Source organism: Mus musculus, chromosome 4 (assembly GCF_000001635.26).
Source record: "Mus musculus strain C57BL/6J chromosome 4, GRCm38.p6 C57BL/6J".
Classification (NCBI taxonomy): Eukaryota; Metazoa; Chordata; class Mammalia; order Rodentia; family Muridae; genus Mus; species Mus musculus.
In genome coordinates, this window is record NC_000070.6 from 109,279,586 (window position 1) to 109,297,976 (window position 18,391).

At 40.1% G+C, this 18,391-nt stretch overlaps 1 protein-coding gene and 1 long non-coding RNA gene across 7 annotated transcripts in view; one reads left to right on the forward strand and one right to left on the reverse strand.

Moving 5' to 3' along the window:
• The window catches only part of Gm40225, a 56,234-nt gene extending 55,496 nt beyond the window's left edge, over positions 1-738 (reverse strand). Inside the window, exon 1 of the long non-coding RNA XR_868003.2 lies at positions 437-738. This is a non-coding gene — a long non-coding RNA (predicted gene, 40225). The remainder of the gene's footprint in view (positions 1-436) is intronic.
• Positions 590-18,391, forward strand: part of Eps15 (epidermal growth factor receptor pathway substrate 15) — a 107,643-nt gene continuing 89,841 nt past the window's right edge. For 2 of the 6 annotated variants that reach the window (XM_006502738.2, XM_006502740.3), the window contains exons 1-2: positions 672-859; positions 17,602-17,643. In XM_006502738.2, coding sequence (XP_006502801.2) covers positions 827-859; positions 17,602-17,643 — 75 coding nt within the window. In that variant the 5' untranslated portion in view covers positions 672-826. Of the gene's footprint in view, positions 860-17,601; positions 17,644-18,391 lie in introns of all 6 variants that reach the window. The other 4 variants (XM_017319956.2, XM_030253192.1, NM_007943.3 and 1 more) reach the window with 4 other exon arrangements.

The following is an 18,391-nucleotide window of genomic DNA, read 5'->3' on the forward strand; positions in this document are numbered from 1 at the left end:
GGGCCTTACTATGTGTCCTTGAACTCACTATGTAGAGCAGGCTGGCATGGAACTCTCAGAGATTAAAGGTATGTGCCACCATGCCTGGCTGGCTTTCACCATCCTCATTTGTATAACTTCTTTCTGTTTCAAATCCCCTATTCACACAATTTTTTAAAAAAGTATTTAGGCCTGGAGTAGTGGTACATCTCCTTAATCCCAGCACTCTGGAGGCAGAGGGAAGTGGATCTCTGTGAGTTTGAGGCCAGCCTGATCTATACAGTGAGCTTCGGGATAGCCATGGCTACACAGAGAGAGACCTTGTTTTAAACAAACAGCAAACAAACAAAAGCATTTAGTGCAGAATCACACACAATCAGAATTATTTAATGTTATTACTACTAAACCGCTCCTGTCATTACTTAGTACCATTACTTTTTTAGTTCCCACAACCCACCTGGACATGGTTCTAATTTCTCCCCGCACTTTACAGAAAACAGCAGCCCAGGAAGAAGGATGGTGGGTGACCTGCCTAAACTCAGGTCTCTGTGGCGCCGCCTCCGCTGACCGTCCACCCCAGAGCCCTATCCGCACCGGGTTTTCCAGGGAGGCCGGGGTCAGGGCCTGGTTCCGCGGCTCAGACTCCCGCTCCGGGCTTTGCGCGCCGCCACGGCCTGTGAGGCCGGCGGGGCGGGGCGGGGCGGGGCGGCGTGAGGAGGGAAGTTGTCGAAGTTCGGGGAGACGCCCGGCCGCCGGCCTCGCCTACGGCCTGTCCCTCCGCCTCCTTCCCGCCCCGGGCCCCCGTCCGTCCGTCCTTCCTTCCCCTCCCGTGCATGATGGAAACACCATGGCTGCGGCAGCCCAGCTCTCCCTGACACAGGTAACGCCGCCCGCCGGTCGGCCCGGCTCGACCCGCCGGGGTTCCCCGGCCCTCCCTCCCCCCCTCCACCGCTCTGGGGCGCTGGCGCGGCGGCTGCCCTCGGGCCGCACGGTGGGAGCGCGTGTGAGGAGTGCGGGCGCCATCCCGAGTCGGAGCGGGAGCGGCGAGCCGGGGCCGCCGCACCCCCGCCCCGGGTCGCCGGGCTCTCGGCTCCGCCCCGCGCGGCTCCCACCCGGCCGCCGCCCCCGCCGCGGGTCTCCGCGCCGCTCTCCTCCAGGTCCCGTCGGCGCTCACCTTCTCGGCAAGTTTCTCCTCCGGGCCTGACGGCCGCCAGGTGAGCTCCGGTGGGGCTCACGCTAGACAGCGGCCGCGGGCGATGCGAGGCTCGACTTCGGCGGGGCAGGGTTCCCTCAGCTTCGCTCTGCTCCGGTCCGCGGGAGCGACGACTGCCGAGTTCCCCTCAGTTCCCTCAAGTCAGCCTGGCTTCCAGAAGTCGCATCCTGTCCGGGCACTTGACCCACTCACTTCTGCTCAGATCCCCTTGCAGACTTTCCCACCCGCGAGGGCGCCGTCTCTGATCGTCGTCCGAGGGGTCATGGTGCCAGCCTTCTGCAGGTGGGGCGCCTCTTTCCTCCCTGGTGCCCGGAACCACCGGGGAGATAACTTTGTCCTGGGACGATCTCGACCAAAAGCTGTTCTCGGAGTCTGTTCTCGGAGTCTCGCCTCTTTATCATCATCATCATTATTAAAATGTTCTCTTCCTTCAGAGCCCCATCCTCGAGGGATACATCTAAACATCACTCACTTAGGAGAACCTGAGTTCTCCGTTTCTGTAAAACCAAGCGTAGTCATCTCAAGACACCCAGGAGGGATGAGGTACCAAACACCTGCCAGTCCCTTTCATCTTCACTGCCCAGAAGTTTGCCTTCTCCATAGCTGGGGGCTGTGTACTCCCTGGTATAAGCCCACCTCAGCCTATCAGCCTGCCCTGTGATAGCTCCCTGCCATCTTGTCTCCTTGGCCTAGATTTGCCTGTACTTATAAGGTAGGGCATGTGTTTGGGTAATAGATTATTTCTATGTTATGATAAAGAGGTTTTGAGGTGTTTCTTTCCAAGAACTTGGAGATAAAAAAGTATTTTCCCCAGGAGCCAGGGTGGAAATTTTATTTACTTATTTATTTTGAGACAGGGTCTCAAATAGATCAAGCTGGCTTTGAACTCACTATGTAATCAAGAATATCAAGAATGACCTTGATTTTGGATCCTTCTTCCTCCATCTCCCAAGTGGACTGTACCACTATATTAGTTTATTCATCGCCAGGGATCAGACTCAGGACTTCATGCTGGCTAGACAGGCCCTGTACCGACTGAGCCATATCCCCAGCAAAAGTGATTCTATATATACTGTATGTGTGTGTGTGTGTGTATTATAGTGCGCACACACACACACACACACACACACACACACAGAGGCATCCCACAGGTAAGACAGCCTTTAGGAATAACCTCATAAACTTTACATTTCCAAATTTATTTCCTGTGGGTCATTGTGTTTTGACTTGCATCTAACAGGGAAGAACTTTTAAGATGGCCCAGTCTTGTCATGAATCTGTTTAGAAGGGTCCTTCTGAAACTCACATTTGAGGAATGGAAACATTGACTTTTGGGTGTTGGCTTTCTGAGTCTAGATAGTGACCTGCCTTAAACATGATCTCTGTTGGCAGGCACTTGTATTCTGACTCTGTTGGCTAATTCTGGTAGTTTCCCCCGACCCCCCTATTAAAGATTTTGTTCCCTTGAAGACTTCTGTAGAATTGCTTCTTGGTTGTGTGCCTACTTTATTTTCTTCTTGGATTGTACTGTGTTTTTAGTTTCTGTTTAGGATCACTTATCTCTGGAAATTTGCTTCAGGCTCTCAGTTTTGTAGTCATTTTCATAATTTGCATATGTTCTTGTGGTTGTATAGTTAGGTGTTAAAATGTATCCAGAGTAAATGCTGAATCACTAAGGGGAAATTATTCTTTAGTATTTCATGTTTGAACTTAAATTGATAATTCAAATAAGTCAATTTAAAATATTTAGATATTAAAATACTAAGATATAGTGAGATATTATAAAGGCACAGGGGAAAAAGTTTTTAAAATATTTACTAATGTATCTTTTTCCTTCAAACTTAGCAGATTTATAGTTCTTAGATATAATTACTTATTTGTGTATGAGTGTTTGCCTGCATGTATATATGTATACCACATTCATGTCTGGTGCCCATATAAGACAGAAGAGAGTGTCAAATCCCTTGGAACTAGAGTTATGGATGGTTATAAACCACCATATGGCTACTGGGAACCGAACCTGAGCCCTCTGCAAGAGCCACAAGTGCTATTAACTTGAGCTGAACCATATCTCCAGTCCTTGATTTTAACATGTGTGTGTGTGTTGCACACATATGAGTGTGCAGGTGCATGTGCTGGTTGGAGTGCATGAAGAGACTAGAGGAGAATGTCAGGTGTCTTCCTGTATCACTGTCTGCCTTGCAGCCTTGAATGAGAGATTGCCATTTAGGCGGGCCAGCTTGTTTCTGCTCTTTACTGCTGGGGTTATAGGCATGCTTGGCCGTGCTAGGTTTTTATGTAGGTACTAGGGATTTGAATTCCACTCCTCATGTTACATAGTGTTTTTACCTACTGAGCCATCTCCTCAGTTCCTCATACTTTTTGTTTAAAAAGTTTTAGCTGCTTGAACTAAGTCAGATAATGGTGTAGTTTGGTTTCACATTCATTATTGATTTATTTATGTTACCTTGTGTTTCTTTTTTCTGCTCTTCTAACACAGAGCTAGATATGGTATACTCAAGTGGGAGATTCTTCAAGGTAGACATGTGGAAGGTTCAAAGTGTATGGCTATGTTGCCATTCTAGTCTGGGTTCGTTGACTTAGTGATCCTTCTGCCCCAGTCTCCCAAGAAGCTGGGATTATGGATGTGTGTGTCACTGGGCCCGCCCAGCAAAGGACATTTTAAATTTCACCTCTTTTTCCTCTGTTTATTTGGAAGAAATAAATCTTGTGTCTATGCCAAACCTGTTAAAGAGCTCTTAAACAGTTATGAAGATTAACTGGATGCTAGTTTCTGCCTCTGGTAATGATCGTTTTGGAATAGGTTAGTTAGTTCATTCATTCGTTCATTCATTCATTCAGCCAGCCAGTGTGTCTGTGTGTGTGTGTGAAAGAGTTTTTGTTTGTTTTTGAGACAGGGTCTCTAGACCTGGTTGTAACAAAGATCACTTTGCCTCAGCCTCCCAGGTGCAGGAATTAAAGGCATGCATTGCTATGCCTGCTTCTGTAAATATTTTATTAAGTATTAGATGTAACACATTGTATTAAGGTTGGCTTTTTAGTTTTTTGGCTTTTATCGTTTTAACTAAAGCAACAAATTAGAGAAAAAAGTGAAAATGTTTTAGTTTATGTTTCCCTTGCCTTTTGAATGCCTGCCAAACACTCCTCTAACTCTTTCTTAACTAAAGATTGAAATTGAGTTTTGTCTTCTAGAGATGATAGAATACTAGATTCTGAATGCCATTTTTAGCATTGCCAGTAAGTATGGTATGAATAATATCCTAATGAAGACAGGAGTAAAATCTTTAGGTCTCTGCTTTCTTTGCCTTAAAAATTGATCCACAGTGGTTAAGAGCACTGGCTGCTCTTCTAGGAGAACCTTGTTCAGTTCTAGGAGAACCTTGTTCAGTTCCCAGCACCTGTGTGCTAACAGCCATATGTAAATCCAGTTCCAGGGGATCCAGCACCATCTCCCGGCCTTTGCATGCACAGCACTTAGTAGGTGCAGATACACCCATACATATAAATATTAAAAAATATTATCCAACAAATATTGTTGAGCATTTACTATTGGCCAAGAATTAGTATAGCTACTTAGAATATACTAACAAAATAAAAAATTTTGAAGCTTAAAGACAAAAAGCATGGAGCTTACATTTTAATAGAGGACTTTAAACATTATTAAATACTTGGCCAGCTCTAACATTTTTGCTTTGCAAGTAATACCTGATGAAGTGTTGGTTTTCTCATTGTAGTTAGTGCTGCCCAACCTTACTTTTTCTCATTTCAGTTGTTTTCACTTTTCTTGTTGATAAGTAAAATCCAAATCCTACATGATGGCTCAGTCTAATCCCAGCAAGTGGGAATCTGAGACAGGATTACTGTGAGGCCAGAATGGCAACAAAGTTAAGTTGTAAGTCAGCCAGGGCTACAGAGAGTGTCTGTATGAAAAAGCAGAAAACAGTCCTGGCTCCTAGATGGAGAGCTGTAGGCAGCTATTGAATGCAGAGAGAGGGAGAATCAGTTTTTTTCTCAGGGATGAACTCCTAACTGGTTATCTAATACTAGGTCATCAGCCCCAAAGAAACGTATGTACAAGCCATACTAAATGAACTCAGCAGCTTGTACTTACATATTTACTCGTGTGTGTGTGTGTGTGTGTGTGTGTGTGTGTGTGTGTGTATGTGTGTGTGTGCCATGGCATGCATGTGGAGGACATAGGACAGCTTGTGGAAATTAGGCCATGAATTTGAGGGGAGAAACTGGACATGGGAAGGGTTGGAGGAAGCAAAAGAAAAAGAAAGGGGAAAATTTGAATGAGAAAGAGCCAATTTTTGCTTTTTTTTGTAGATTATAGAAAGGACAAGTAAAGTTTTCTTTTTGTTTTGAGCACTTTCTTTGCTTTTCTTTCTTTTTGTTTTTGAGCATTTTCTTTGCTTTTCATTCTTTTTGTTTGAACACTTTGTATAAAACCTAGAGCCTTACGAATGCTAGGCAACCACTCTACCATTGACTGTTTCCTCAATAACTCTATCTGTGCAGCCTAGGCTGGCCTGGTCTCAACAGAGGTCAGTCTGCTTCAGCCTCCCAAAGGCTGGGAGTAAAGGTATGCACCATGCCTGGCCTAGGAATTTCTGTCTTAGTTCAGGGCTAACTATTGCTGTGATGAAACAACATGACCTAAAGCAAGTTGGGGAGGAAGATGTTAATTTGGCTGATGCTTCCACATCAATGAAGGAAATGTCCATCAATGAAGGAAGTCGGGACGGGAACTCAAACAGGGCAGGAACCTGGAGGCCAGCGATACAGAGACCTTTGAGGGGGTGCTGCTTACTCTCTTGCTCAGCCTGCTTTCTGATAGAACCCAGGACCACCAGCTCAAGGGTGACTGACCCCTTCCACAATGGACTAGCCCTCTCCCCCATTAATCACTAATTAAGAAAATACCGTGGAGCCGGGCATGGTGGCACACGCCTTTAATCCTAGCACTTGGGAGGCAGAGGCAGGCGGATTTCTGAGTTCCAGGCCAGCCTGGTCTACAAAGTGAGTTCCCGGACAGCCAGGGCTACACAGAGAAACCCTGTCTCGAAAACAACAACAACAAAAATAAAACCAATTCACTTTTAATAGTGCATATATATTCCGTCTGTTAGCAACTGATTTAACACTTTTATATGATACTTTTGAAAATTTACTTAAACTGACAAAGTAAAACTATTCTAAGATTGCACCACACTCTCCATCTTCTTGCAGAGTCTCATTTATCCCATGTTGGCCTAGATAACTAAGGATAACCTTGAACTTCTGATCCTTCTGCCTTCCCCTCAGTTCTGGGATCTTGCACTACTGCAGCTGTTTCGATACCATAATGGATTCTCACTACCAACTGAGTCACATCCCCGGTACCCTTAGTATAGAAATAAATTTCTTTTAAATGCTGATTATAAAACCCAGGGCCTCAAGCATACTAGACAAGTGCTCTAACACTGAACCACACCCCCTTCTCTTTAAGTTAAATTAAGTTAATTTAGTGTACTCCATTGTTTTTTTAGTGTATTGCTAAGAATCTAGTATGTGCTTTGCACATGCATTGTTATATCTGCTAGATTTAATTTTAAATAGTCTAATCGTTGTGCTTAGAGAAATTGATCCAAGAAATGATGATAATATTTAATATTATTATTGACTTAGATAATTTAGTTTGAAGAGTAATTTATAATTTTGTTTTCTGGTTTATAATTTATAAGGCATTTTATGCTCTTTCATTTAATCTTTATAATAACTGAATGAACCAGGCTATTATTATCATTACTTTGAATTGGAGGCTACTGAGGATCATATTATTATCATCAGAAATAAAAGGGAACATGAATCTAGGTATGAAAAAAAATACAATTAACATGAGTTTACTACCTGCTCAAGGCCTTTAGTCCATTTCCCAGAGGGAGGTATTCTTGCTAGTTTGTGTGTGTGTGTGCGCGCACGCGCGCATGAGTGCCTGTGTGTATTTTCTATAATGATCTTCTTCTTTCTCTCAATGTATCTTATAAAAGCTATTTTGATAAGCTGCTGTTTTACAACTTTATTATAATTTGTTTATTTGTTATAGGAAGTTCTGTGTTAGTGCATATAGATACCCGAATTATTTAAAGCATTTCAGGGTAATCTTGTGTGAAAATAATCTTAGTTTAAATAACGTAGTCAATAAGATGATGAACATTTCTGTTGTTTACAGTCTTTCATTGTTACTAGCACTGCAGTAAATATTTTACATGTTCGTGTGCCTGTAGTTACGTGGCTTAGTTTTTGGTAGATGTAATTATTAGCTCAAATGGTTTAAACGTTTTTTAGATTTATGAGTGTTTTACTTGCTTGTGTGATATTTGAATGTGTATCATGTGCATGCCTAGTGCATCAGAAGGCATCAGAAGGCATCAGAAGGCATCAGATCCCCTGAAACTGGAGTTTTGAACAGTTGTGAGCTGCCATGGGAATGCTGGGAATTGAACTTAGGTCTAATGAAATAAGTGCTCTTAATACTGAACTGTCTCTCCAGCCCCTCAAATGGTATATTTATGCTATGTAATGCTGGCACTGTTTGAGAATGGTATATTTGTGCTATGTAATGCTGGCACTGTTTGAGAATGGTATATTTATGCTATGCAATGCTGACACTGTTTGAGAATGCTATTTCTTTCAGCTTTTTTTGATATAGTTATATTAGACTTTTTGATCAGTGCCAGTTTGACATAAAAACTAGATTTCACCATTTCAGTTTGTTATTTCTTTAGTTATGGGTAAAGTTAAAATTATTATTTTGTTTTGTTTTTGTAAACTGTTTAGGTTTTTTTATGTTTAAAATTTATAGCCTTTCTCTCATTGCTTTTGCCAGATTTAGATTTTTTTCCTTCATTGCTGGCTATTGACCCCATCCATAGTCTTACATATGTGTGCTACGCAAGTTCTATACCATTGAATTTCATCTCCAGCCCTGATATCTATTTTTTTTTAAATTGTTTTATGTGTCTGAGAGTTTTTGCTGCCTACATGCACATATGTGCACTGTGTGAGTGTGCTCTGTGTTATGGATTAGATGAGGGTGACAGATTCCCAGAACTGAAGTTACTGATGGTTGTGAACCTCTGTGTGAGTGTTGGGAACTGAATCTGGGTTCTCTGTAAGAGCCTTCTGAGGGCTGAGTGTATAGGCATATCACTATGCCTAGTCTGATTAGAAGGATTTAAGTTAAGCATATTTATTTTGGTTACAAAGGCCACTTATAGTTTATTAAATTTTATTTATTATGAATTGGCATTAAACGTGAGTATGAGGAAGATTGAAATGGTTTAGTTTGCATCTTCTCTGTAGTCTGTGTTGTTGCTTTTGTTCTTAGTCTGTTCTCTACATTCTGTCCCCCCCAAATCCCCCCCGCCGCCCCTTGTCATACTTTTATGCATGGCCCCTTGTGGGTGGATTCTGGACCATCTGGTACTTTAGAACAGTTTAAAACTGATTCTGGTGACTCTGCTTTGAGCCACACTTGCTTGAAATGTCCTGGCTTGTCTTTGTGCTTGGTATGTTTTCTTTCTTATATTCCCACTGCTTTTCATGACTGATTTTTTTTTCCTTAACACATGAATTTTGGTAGTATCAGTATTCATGGATTAAGGTGGTCAAAACTTTTTCTTTTAGGCCCCTAATTCCTATAATAAAAATTTAACAGTTTGTTGTTTTGAGATGGCCTTTTTTTAAAAAAGGGGAGAATTGCTTGAAATCAGGAATAAAAACATCAAAATCATTAATTTCGTGCCTTAGCATCCCAAGTGTGGACATTAGTCACTTTATTTTTCTTTTTTAGAGACAAGGCCTTGCATAGGCCGGGCTTATCTTGACCTTGTTTTATAGCTGAGGATAAGCTTCAACTCCTGATCCTCTACTCTCCTGCCTTTAGCTGCTAAGGTCTACCTAGCATTACAGATGTGCACCACCATTCCTTTTCTGCTTAGATTCAAGTCTAAGAATCCTGGGCCAGATCCTTCTTCAACACACACTTTTTTCTAAAGACAGGTTTTACCGTGTGCTCTGGCTTGCCTGGGATTTAAGATCCCTCTGGTTCTGACTGCTGAGTATTGATTGGGATTAAAGGGTTGAGTGCCCAAGAGATTTTTTTTTTAAGTTTTAGGTTTTATATGGTTCCTTGGTTGATGCATTTTTTAGCTAATTAAAAAAGATTAAAAAACATTTATTTGTGTGTATGTATATGTGATATATGTGTGTATGTGTGTGTCTGTGTATATGTATGTATGTGTGTGTATGTATGTACGTATGTATGTATGTATTAGGTCAAAAGACAACTTATGGGAGTTAGTTTTCACTCTCCACCATAAGGATTCTAGGGGTTGAACTCAGGTTGTTAGACTTGGAGACATACATCCTTACCCACTGATCTATCTCTCTGGTCCTTTGAAGTAATTTTTGTATCGGATGTGAAGGATCCAATTTCATATTTTTGCTTGTTGGTATCTTTTAGTTGTGGTGCAGCATCCCATAAATGATGAATTTATTCTGAATTCATAATTTTGTTCTATTTATTTCTGTATGTCTAAACATGTACAGTGCAGTGTTGTTGTTTTCTTCTGAGACAGGGTTTCACTGTGTAGTCCTAGCTGCCCTGAAACTTGATCTGTAGACCAGGCTGATCTTGAACTCATAGAGATCCACCTGCCTCTAGAGTGCTGGGATTAAAGGCATGTACCACCATTGCCTGGCTTTATATAGTTTTAAATTTTTACTCAACAATGTCTAGTTTTTCAGAAACTGTTTTTTTTAATTAATTTATTTATTTTATGTATACCAGTACACTGTTGTTGTCTTCAGACACACCAGAATTGGGTATCAGATTCCATTACAGATGGTTGTAAGCCATCATGTGGTTTCTGGAAATTGAACTCAGGACCTCTGGAAGAGGAGTCGGAGTTCTTAACCACAGAGCCATCTCTTCAGCCCCAGAAACTGTGTTTTATAGTTGTTAAATTTACTCCTAAGTATACTATTCTTTTTGATGCTACTGCCAATGGAATTTATTAAGTTTATCTTCAAACTTACTGTAAGTACGTAAACTATAGTCACTTTTTATATTGGTTTTTTTTTTTTTATATCTTATAACCTTGGTAACTTTGTTCATTTTAATGGATCCTTTAGTACTTTGCTTATAAAAAGATCTTACTCTCTGTGAATAGGGATAGTTCTACTTCTTCTAGTCTGGTTCCCTTTATTTCTTGTTTTTGTCTATATTCCCAACTAGACCCTCCTTTATAATAATGAAAAGATGTGGCAAGCATAGAAGCAATGTGCCAGTCTTTGGGGAAAACCGTGCATGTATATAGTATAGCCTCATCACTCACAAACCTACAGAAAGAAACTGAAATTTTTTTTTATAAATGTATATGTTATGTATGTATGTATGTATACACACACACACACACACACACACACACACACACACAGACTGTGTAGTAATTTGTAGCAATTTACTTTTTTTTTTTTTTTTTTTTGAGACAGGGTTTTTCTATGTAGTCCTGGCTGTCTTTGAACACTCTTTATAGACCAAACTGGCCTGGAGCTCACAGAGATCTGTCTGCCGCTGTTGCTACTTTTTAAAAGAAATTTTTACATGTCAAAATTGATAAAGAATATTGCTTTTAATTTACAACAGAATTTAGGGGTTTTTTTTAATGTAGACAACTGTGATTTAGAAATTTCACTTCATTGCTAAAAAGGTTCATATGCAATTTTGTACAATTAAAATTTTAGATCTTTATTTTCCCAAATTTCCCAAATCAAAATCTTGTTTCATTCTGACTATGTAAGTATTCTTGTTATAAAGGATCTTCAGAGAATGCACAGTGCTATTGAGAATGTAAAACCATGCATAATCTCTGCACTCTAGTCATTCCTTTTCGATATTTGTGTTCATGATGTGTGCTTTTCTAACATCTAAAAAGTGGTTATATTTTTAGTTTAGCAACAATGACAAGAGCTGGTTTTACTGAGGCACATAAAAACATTCTTGGTTCATCTTGCTTAATATGAGTGACGTGGCAATTTGGATGACTTTTTCTGTTCTCACCTATAATCACATTAGTGTAGTAATTGACACAGGGTGTACTTTAATCACCTTAATAAATTGCTGCCTTCGTATATGTTTTTGCAATAACTAGTGAATCTATGTTGTGATGATGAATAAGGTATGGTTTGGAGCTCAGGGGTTTCTTTTTTGGAGGGTTGGGGGTTGAAGACAAGAGTTTCTCTGTATAGGACTGGCTGTCCTTGAACTTACAGAAATCCGACTGTCTCTGCCTCCTAAGTGCTGGGATCAAAGGTGTGTGCCACCACTGCCTGTCTTGGAGCTCAGAATTTTTTATGTATGATTAAAATCATACATAAATCCCTTTGATGCCAATTCAGTAAAATCAACTCCTCATAATCTTTACTTTCTTTTTTAAAACAGACATTTGCCTTTAGGTTGGTAATCATATACTTTAAAAAAAATTTTTTTTTATTTTTTATTTTTTAATTGGGTATTTATTTCACTTACATTTCCAATGCTATCCCAAAAGTCCCCCACACGCTCCCCCACCCACTCCCACTTCTTGGCCCTGGCGTTCCCCTCTATTGAGGCATATAAAGTTTGCACGACCAATGGGCCTCTCTTTCCACTGATGTCCGACTAGGCCATCTTCTGATACATATGCAGGTAGAGATACGAGCTGGGGGGGGGGGGTATTGGTTAGTTCATAATGTTGTTCCACCTATAGGATTGCAGATCCCTTCAGCTCCTTGGGTACTTTCTCTAGCTTCTCCATTGGGGGCCCTGTGATCCATCCAATAGGTGACTGTGAGCATCCACTTCTGTGTTTGCCAGGCCCCGGCATAGTCTCACAAGAGACAGCCATATCTGGGTCCTTTCAGCAAAATCTTGCTAGTGTATGCAATGGTGTCAGCGTTTGGAAGCTGATTATGGGATGGGTCCCCGGATATGGCAGTCTCTAGATGGTCTATCCTTTCATCTCAGCTCCAAACTTTGTCTCTGTAACTCCTTCCATGGGTGTTTTGTTTCCAATTCTAAGAAGGGGCAAAGTGTCCACACTTTGGTCTTCGTTCTTCTTGAGTTTCATGCCTTTAGCAAATTGTGTCTTATATCTTGGGTATTCTAAGTTTCTGGGCTAATACCCACTTATCAGTGAGTACATTTTGTGTGAGTTCTTTTGTGATTGGGTTACCTCACTCAGGATGATGCCCTCCAGGTCCATCCATTTGCCTAGGAATTTCATAAATTTATTCTTTTTAATAGCTGAGTAGTACTTCATTGTGAAAGATCTGTATGATAAGAACTTCAAGTCTTTGAAGAAAGAAATTAAAGAAGATCTCTTAGAAGATGGAAAGATCTCCCATGCTCATGGATTGGCAGGATCAATATAGTAAAAATGGCTATCTTGCCAAAAGCAATCTACAGATTCAATGCAATCCCCATCAAAATTCCAACTCAATTCTTCAATGATTTAGAAAGGGCAATCTGCAAATTCATCTGGAATAACAAAAAACCTAGGATAGCAAAAACTCTTCTCAAGGATAAAAGAACCTTTGGTGGAATCACCATGCCTGACCTAAAGCTGTACTACAGAGCAATTGTGATAAAAAAAAAAATGCATGGTACTGGTATAGCGACAGACAAGTAGACCAATGGAATGGAATTGAAGACCCAGAAATGAACCCACACACCTATGGTCACTTGATCTTTGACAAGTGGAAAAACCATCCAGTGGAAAAAAGACAGCATTTTCAACAAATGATGCTGGCACAACTGGAGGTTATCATGTAGAAGAATGCGAATTGACCCATTCCTATCTCCTAAGGTCAAATCTAAGTGGATTAAGGAACTCCACATAAAACCAGAGACACTGAAACTTATAGAGGAGAAAGTAGGGAAAACCCTCGAAGATATGGGTACAGGGGGGGAATTCCTGAATAGAACAGCAATGGCTTGTGCTGTAAGATCGAGAATTGACAAATGGGACTTCATAAAATTGCAAAGCTTTTGCAAGGCAAAAGACACCGTCAGTAAGACAAAAAGGCCACCAACAGATTGGGAAAGGATCTTTACCTATCCTAAATCAGATAGGGGACTAATATCCAATATATATAAAGAACTCAAGAAGGTGGACTCCAGAAAGTCAAATAACCCTATTAAAAAATGGGGCTCAGAGCTAAACAAAGAATTCTCACCTGAGGAATACTGAATTGCTGAGAAGCACCTGAAAAAATGTTCAACATCCTTAATCATCTGGGAAATGCAAATCTAAACAACCCTGAGATTCCACCTCACACCAGTCAGAATGGCTAAGATCAAAAATTCAGGTGACAGCAGATGCTGGCAAGGATGTGGGGAAAGAGGAACACTCCTCCATTGTTGTTGGGATTGCAAGCTTGTACAACCACTCTGGAAATCAGTTTGGCGGTTCCTCAGAAAATTGGACATAGTACTACCGGAGGATCCCGCAATACCTCTCCTGGGCATATATCCAGAAGATGTTCCAACAGATAAGAAGGACACATGCTCCACTATGTTCATAGCAGCCTTATTTATAATAGCCAGAAGCTGGAAAGAACCCAGGTGCCCCTCAACAGAGGTACAATCATATACTTTAAAAAAAAACCTCAAACTGAGACATTTTTAAGAATGAAAAGGGAGTGCTACAAATATTTAACATTCTACACATTTGGGGGTTATCTCTATTCAGACTAGTTTATTGTATTGGTAGATAAGTAAAATAGTTCCATTTAGTTTCTTTTCTTTTTAAAGATAGGTTCTCACCTCTGTAGCCTAAGCTGGCCATGATATTATGTAGCTTAGGCAGCCTTGAATTTGAATCCATCTTCTTGCCTCAACTTCCCTGTTACTGGGATTATAAGTGGGAGATTATAAGTGCTCTGTTTATGATGATTTCACATGTTCTATCATTAGATCCTGAATTTTGTATACATTTTATATTTTATTCCTTTCTAGTACAGAATAGAAATTTATGCAGTTAAAAATGAAAGACTCTTGATGGAATTATTGCAGTTAACTCCAGAGCAAAATACAAGAATTCCAGAATGAAATCTTCTATTCTGTTTTATTTCTCACCATTTTGTTCACTCTCCTGTGCTTGTGAAATCTGCAATTACTGTCTTAGCAAAAGTTGTTAATAAAATTGGTAGTTGCTAATTTTCAAAAGCTAAGTTTCTTTTGCAGCTATTTTCATTTGTGTGTGTTGTGGGTGTGTGATATATTCATGTGCATGTGTTTTTGTACATGCAGAGGTCAGAGGGGGATGTCTAGTGTCTTTCTCTCTTGTTCTCTACCTTGTTCCCTTGATACAGGGTCCCACTGAGCTTGAAGTTCTCCATTTCCTCTAGGCTGGTTGGCCAGCAACCTCCTGGGATCCACCTGTCTCTCCTTCATGCTGGGCTTGTAGTTACACATGACCTGCCCGGCTTTTATGTGGGTGTTGGGGATTTGAACTGAGGTTCCCATGTATGCACATGAAACTCTCCTCACTGAGCCATGTCCCCAGCCCACATTTTTTTTTTTAAGACAGAGTCTCATATTGTTTTAATTGAACTTTAATCCTTGAAAAAGGATTTCCAACTGGTTTTGTACAGTATATTGTCAAGTTTTGGAGGACTTAGTTTTAAAAAGATTTACCACTAAGACACTTAGGCAAGATTTATAAGGCAACTTTAACATTTATAAAGACTCCAGCTATTAAAATCTGATGAGCCTGTTATGTTGCCATGTTGAAGTATTTGTATTCAATACTAGCTTTATCCATAACATTTCAACTGTCTCTATATAAAAGCATCTGTGACTGTTGACATTCAGCATTGACTGTGACCCTGAAACTTCCATAATAAGCAGCCTTGAAGGTTTCCTGCAAGTTTTCCCTGTCTGTTTTCTGGAGAAATGAAAAAGTGCTTAGTTCTGTGTTAAACAGCATTTGGTTGTTTTTTTTTTTTTTTTTTTTTAGCTTGTTGCTCCTAAAAGGGCTCATAGTAGATAATGAAACAGTGGTTACAAAACAGCAGAACAGATAATTATAAGTATACTTTACAAAGAATAGGAAAATAACTACCAAATTTTCAGACCATTGGCTTTTTGTACAGTGTTGATTTGTTCCTAACATGTTTTCCCACTGACATTGCTAGCTGGTAGCCAGGTGATCTGTGTCACTGCATATACCACTTTTTCTAGCCACTCTACCAAATAGCTAACAGCACTACTGGCAAACTCTTCTATTTTACAAGACATTAAAGAAGTTAATTCATGTCTCTTGTGTCAGGGGCTATATCTTTTAATGAATCTCTGCTTGGTTTTCTTTCATTAAAATTTTTTTAAAAATAAGTTAATTTATATATTGATGGGGGAATGTGCTGGCTTATGTGTGGAGGTCGGAGGACAGATTGTGGAAGTCAGTTCTCTTCCTCTGCCATGTGGATTCTGGGATGAAGCTCAGGTTGTCAGGCATCTCAGCACAGTGAGCCATTTCTATGTCTCTGCTCATTTTCTTTGAAAGAAAGGTGTTCTGGTGAATCTGTAAAGAATCAAGACAGCAAAATGGAATTATCACTTGTCTTTCAAATGCTGTCAGTTGTTTAAGTTGTTAAAATACTTAACCCCTATTAGCATATACCGTGGCTAGGAGTTAGTATACACTGAAAGTATACTAAGTCCATCTGGGTTTATATTAATTATTTTAGTGTAATGGATAATAAAATAGTTCATTTCTTAATGTGAGAAATCTGCTTGGAGTAGGAAAACCGGAATTTGTATTCTGATTTCTCTCTCTCAGAAATGAACTCTGAGACTGATGACACACACCTTTTACCCCAGCACTTAGGAGACAGAGGCAGGTGGATGTCTGTGAGTTCCAAGACAGCTAGAGCTACACAGAAACCTTGTCTCCCAAAACTGAAATCAAAGAATGTTTTGTTTGTTTGTTTCTTTTTTGTTTTGTTTTCTTTTTTGTGTGGAAAAGCAGAAACTATGGGATATGTGTACATGCTTGGTATACACATAATATATCTTGAGTATATACTGATTTATACACAGTATATATTCCATACTGTGCATATTTATTTCTACTCATGCTCTTCCTCCTCCTCACCTCTTAATAAGGACTATCAGATCTTTCTTAAATAGTACCCTCCTTTTTTTGCCTTCATGGACATTCAGATTGTCAACTGAATTATTTAAAATTATACCCTAAGTTATTTCCTATGTTCTTATCTTTACACAAACACACACACACACACACACACACACACACACCGCACACACACAATCACTCTTGACTTTGTTTTCCTTTCAGTATCCTCATTTCTTTAGCTTATACCATGTTTGCTATGGCAAATGAATGGTGCTCTTTATAAATTATCTTCTACAAAATGTTATACTGTTATCTCTTGTTCATCACTTCTTTTTTTTTTTTCTTGTATGTGTGTGTGTGAGAGAGAGACATGGTCTTGCTGTATAGGTCATACTGGCCTCAGCTAGGTACATAGGCATATACCAACCACCATGTCCATGCCTCTTCCTGTTTTGTACAGATGTAGCTGGGCTTTGTTAAATGAATGCATACATGTTATTTCTAAGTAGATTCACCCTCTTTCTTCCTACCATAATTAAATTCCTACTTTCCTGACACCCTTGAACTTTCATAGATGCCCTGCTTTGCCCTGAACATTCCTCAATATTCCTGTACAGGCAGACCTGAGCTTTTGAGCATTGATACTTTGAGGCTGCCTTGCAGATGAGCTATTATGTTCATTAGCTGAACAAGGAACCCTTTGAATGGGGGTGTGGAATGAGTGGCACTGCCTGCAGATAAGCAATTCAAGTCTGGTGACATCAGATCATCATCAGTACTCCAGTTTGTTTACCACAGATTGTTTGTTGTTGCTGTGGTCACAATTTTATGTCGTTTTACATGCTAGGCAAGTGCTTTCCTTCTGTATTGCATCCCTTACCTTCGGCTGATTACTTTATTGAAGTAGATTTTGAACTGATTTTTAAGTACCATGGATACTTGGGTAGAGGGTGGGCATTTTGAAGAGAGCTCTAAACTGACTTCTGTTATATGGGTTTCTGGTTAGAATTATGACTTTGTTCTCCTGGTTCTTTGTAACCTGACTGTTACTCATTCTCCTCCTTGTCCCCAAAGAAGAACAAACCCCTTTCCCCAAAACAACCTTTCTAAAATGATCTTTTTATCTTGTTTTTGTTTTTCAAATATCTTTAGAATGAATGCCAACTATATATCACAAGAAGTTATTGAATAAAATATAATTGCTATTTATTTCTATTTTAGTTGTCAAGTGGGAATCCTGTATATGAAAAATACTACAGACAGGTAAGATTTCATTATTTGTATTCTGAATTGACCATAAAATATGCTATCAATTGTTGATTATATGCATGTAGATAAGCATTCACACACACAAGAAGCAGTCACTAGATATGTTTGATGTGTTATGCTTTCTATTTTTTGGGCTTTAGCCTCTAGCTTTGAGTACTTGATACTGACTTTGTTTTGAGAGGGTCCTACTAGGTGATCTCTGCTGGCCTTTTAGTACATAATCCTCAAGTGGGAACTTGAGGGTTCTTTGGAAAGTCAGTTGTGTTGGATGGTGTTTTGATGGAGCAAACACGTGAAGGAATGTTTTCCTGAAGTAGACACAGATGAAAGAAAGACTAAGGCAGACTTGTGAAGGAATGTTTTGCTGAAGCAGACATAGGAGAAAAGATGTTCTGCTAAAGCAAGCACGTGAAAGGACATGTAATGAAGGATTCTTTGCTAATAACAAACACGTATTGGTCTGCCTTGCATTGAGTATTTGAGCTGCATTTGTTGGGACTCTTCAGACGGGGCTGATTGGATGCCCACACTGAGGCAAGAGCTGTACTGAGGCACGGCATGTGGAAGACATGTGATGTTTGATGTTTCAAGTTTTCGCACAGCCAAGAACTTCTGGTGTTCCTACTGATCTCCTGCTGACTTGAGCCAAGGCTGAGGCTGGCTGTCTCTGCTAGGTTGTGTTACCACAGTAGCTAACCAGACTCTGTATAGAACTGGACTGCTGGTTTATCTGTGAAGTGTT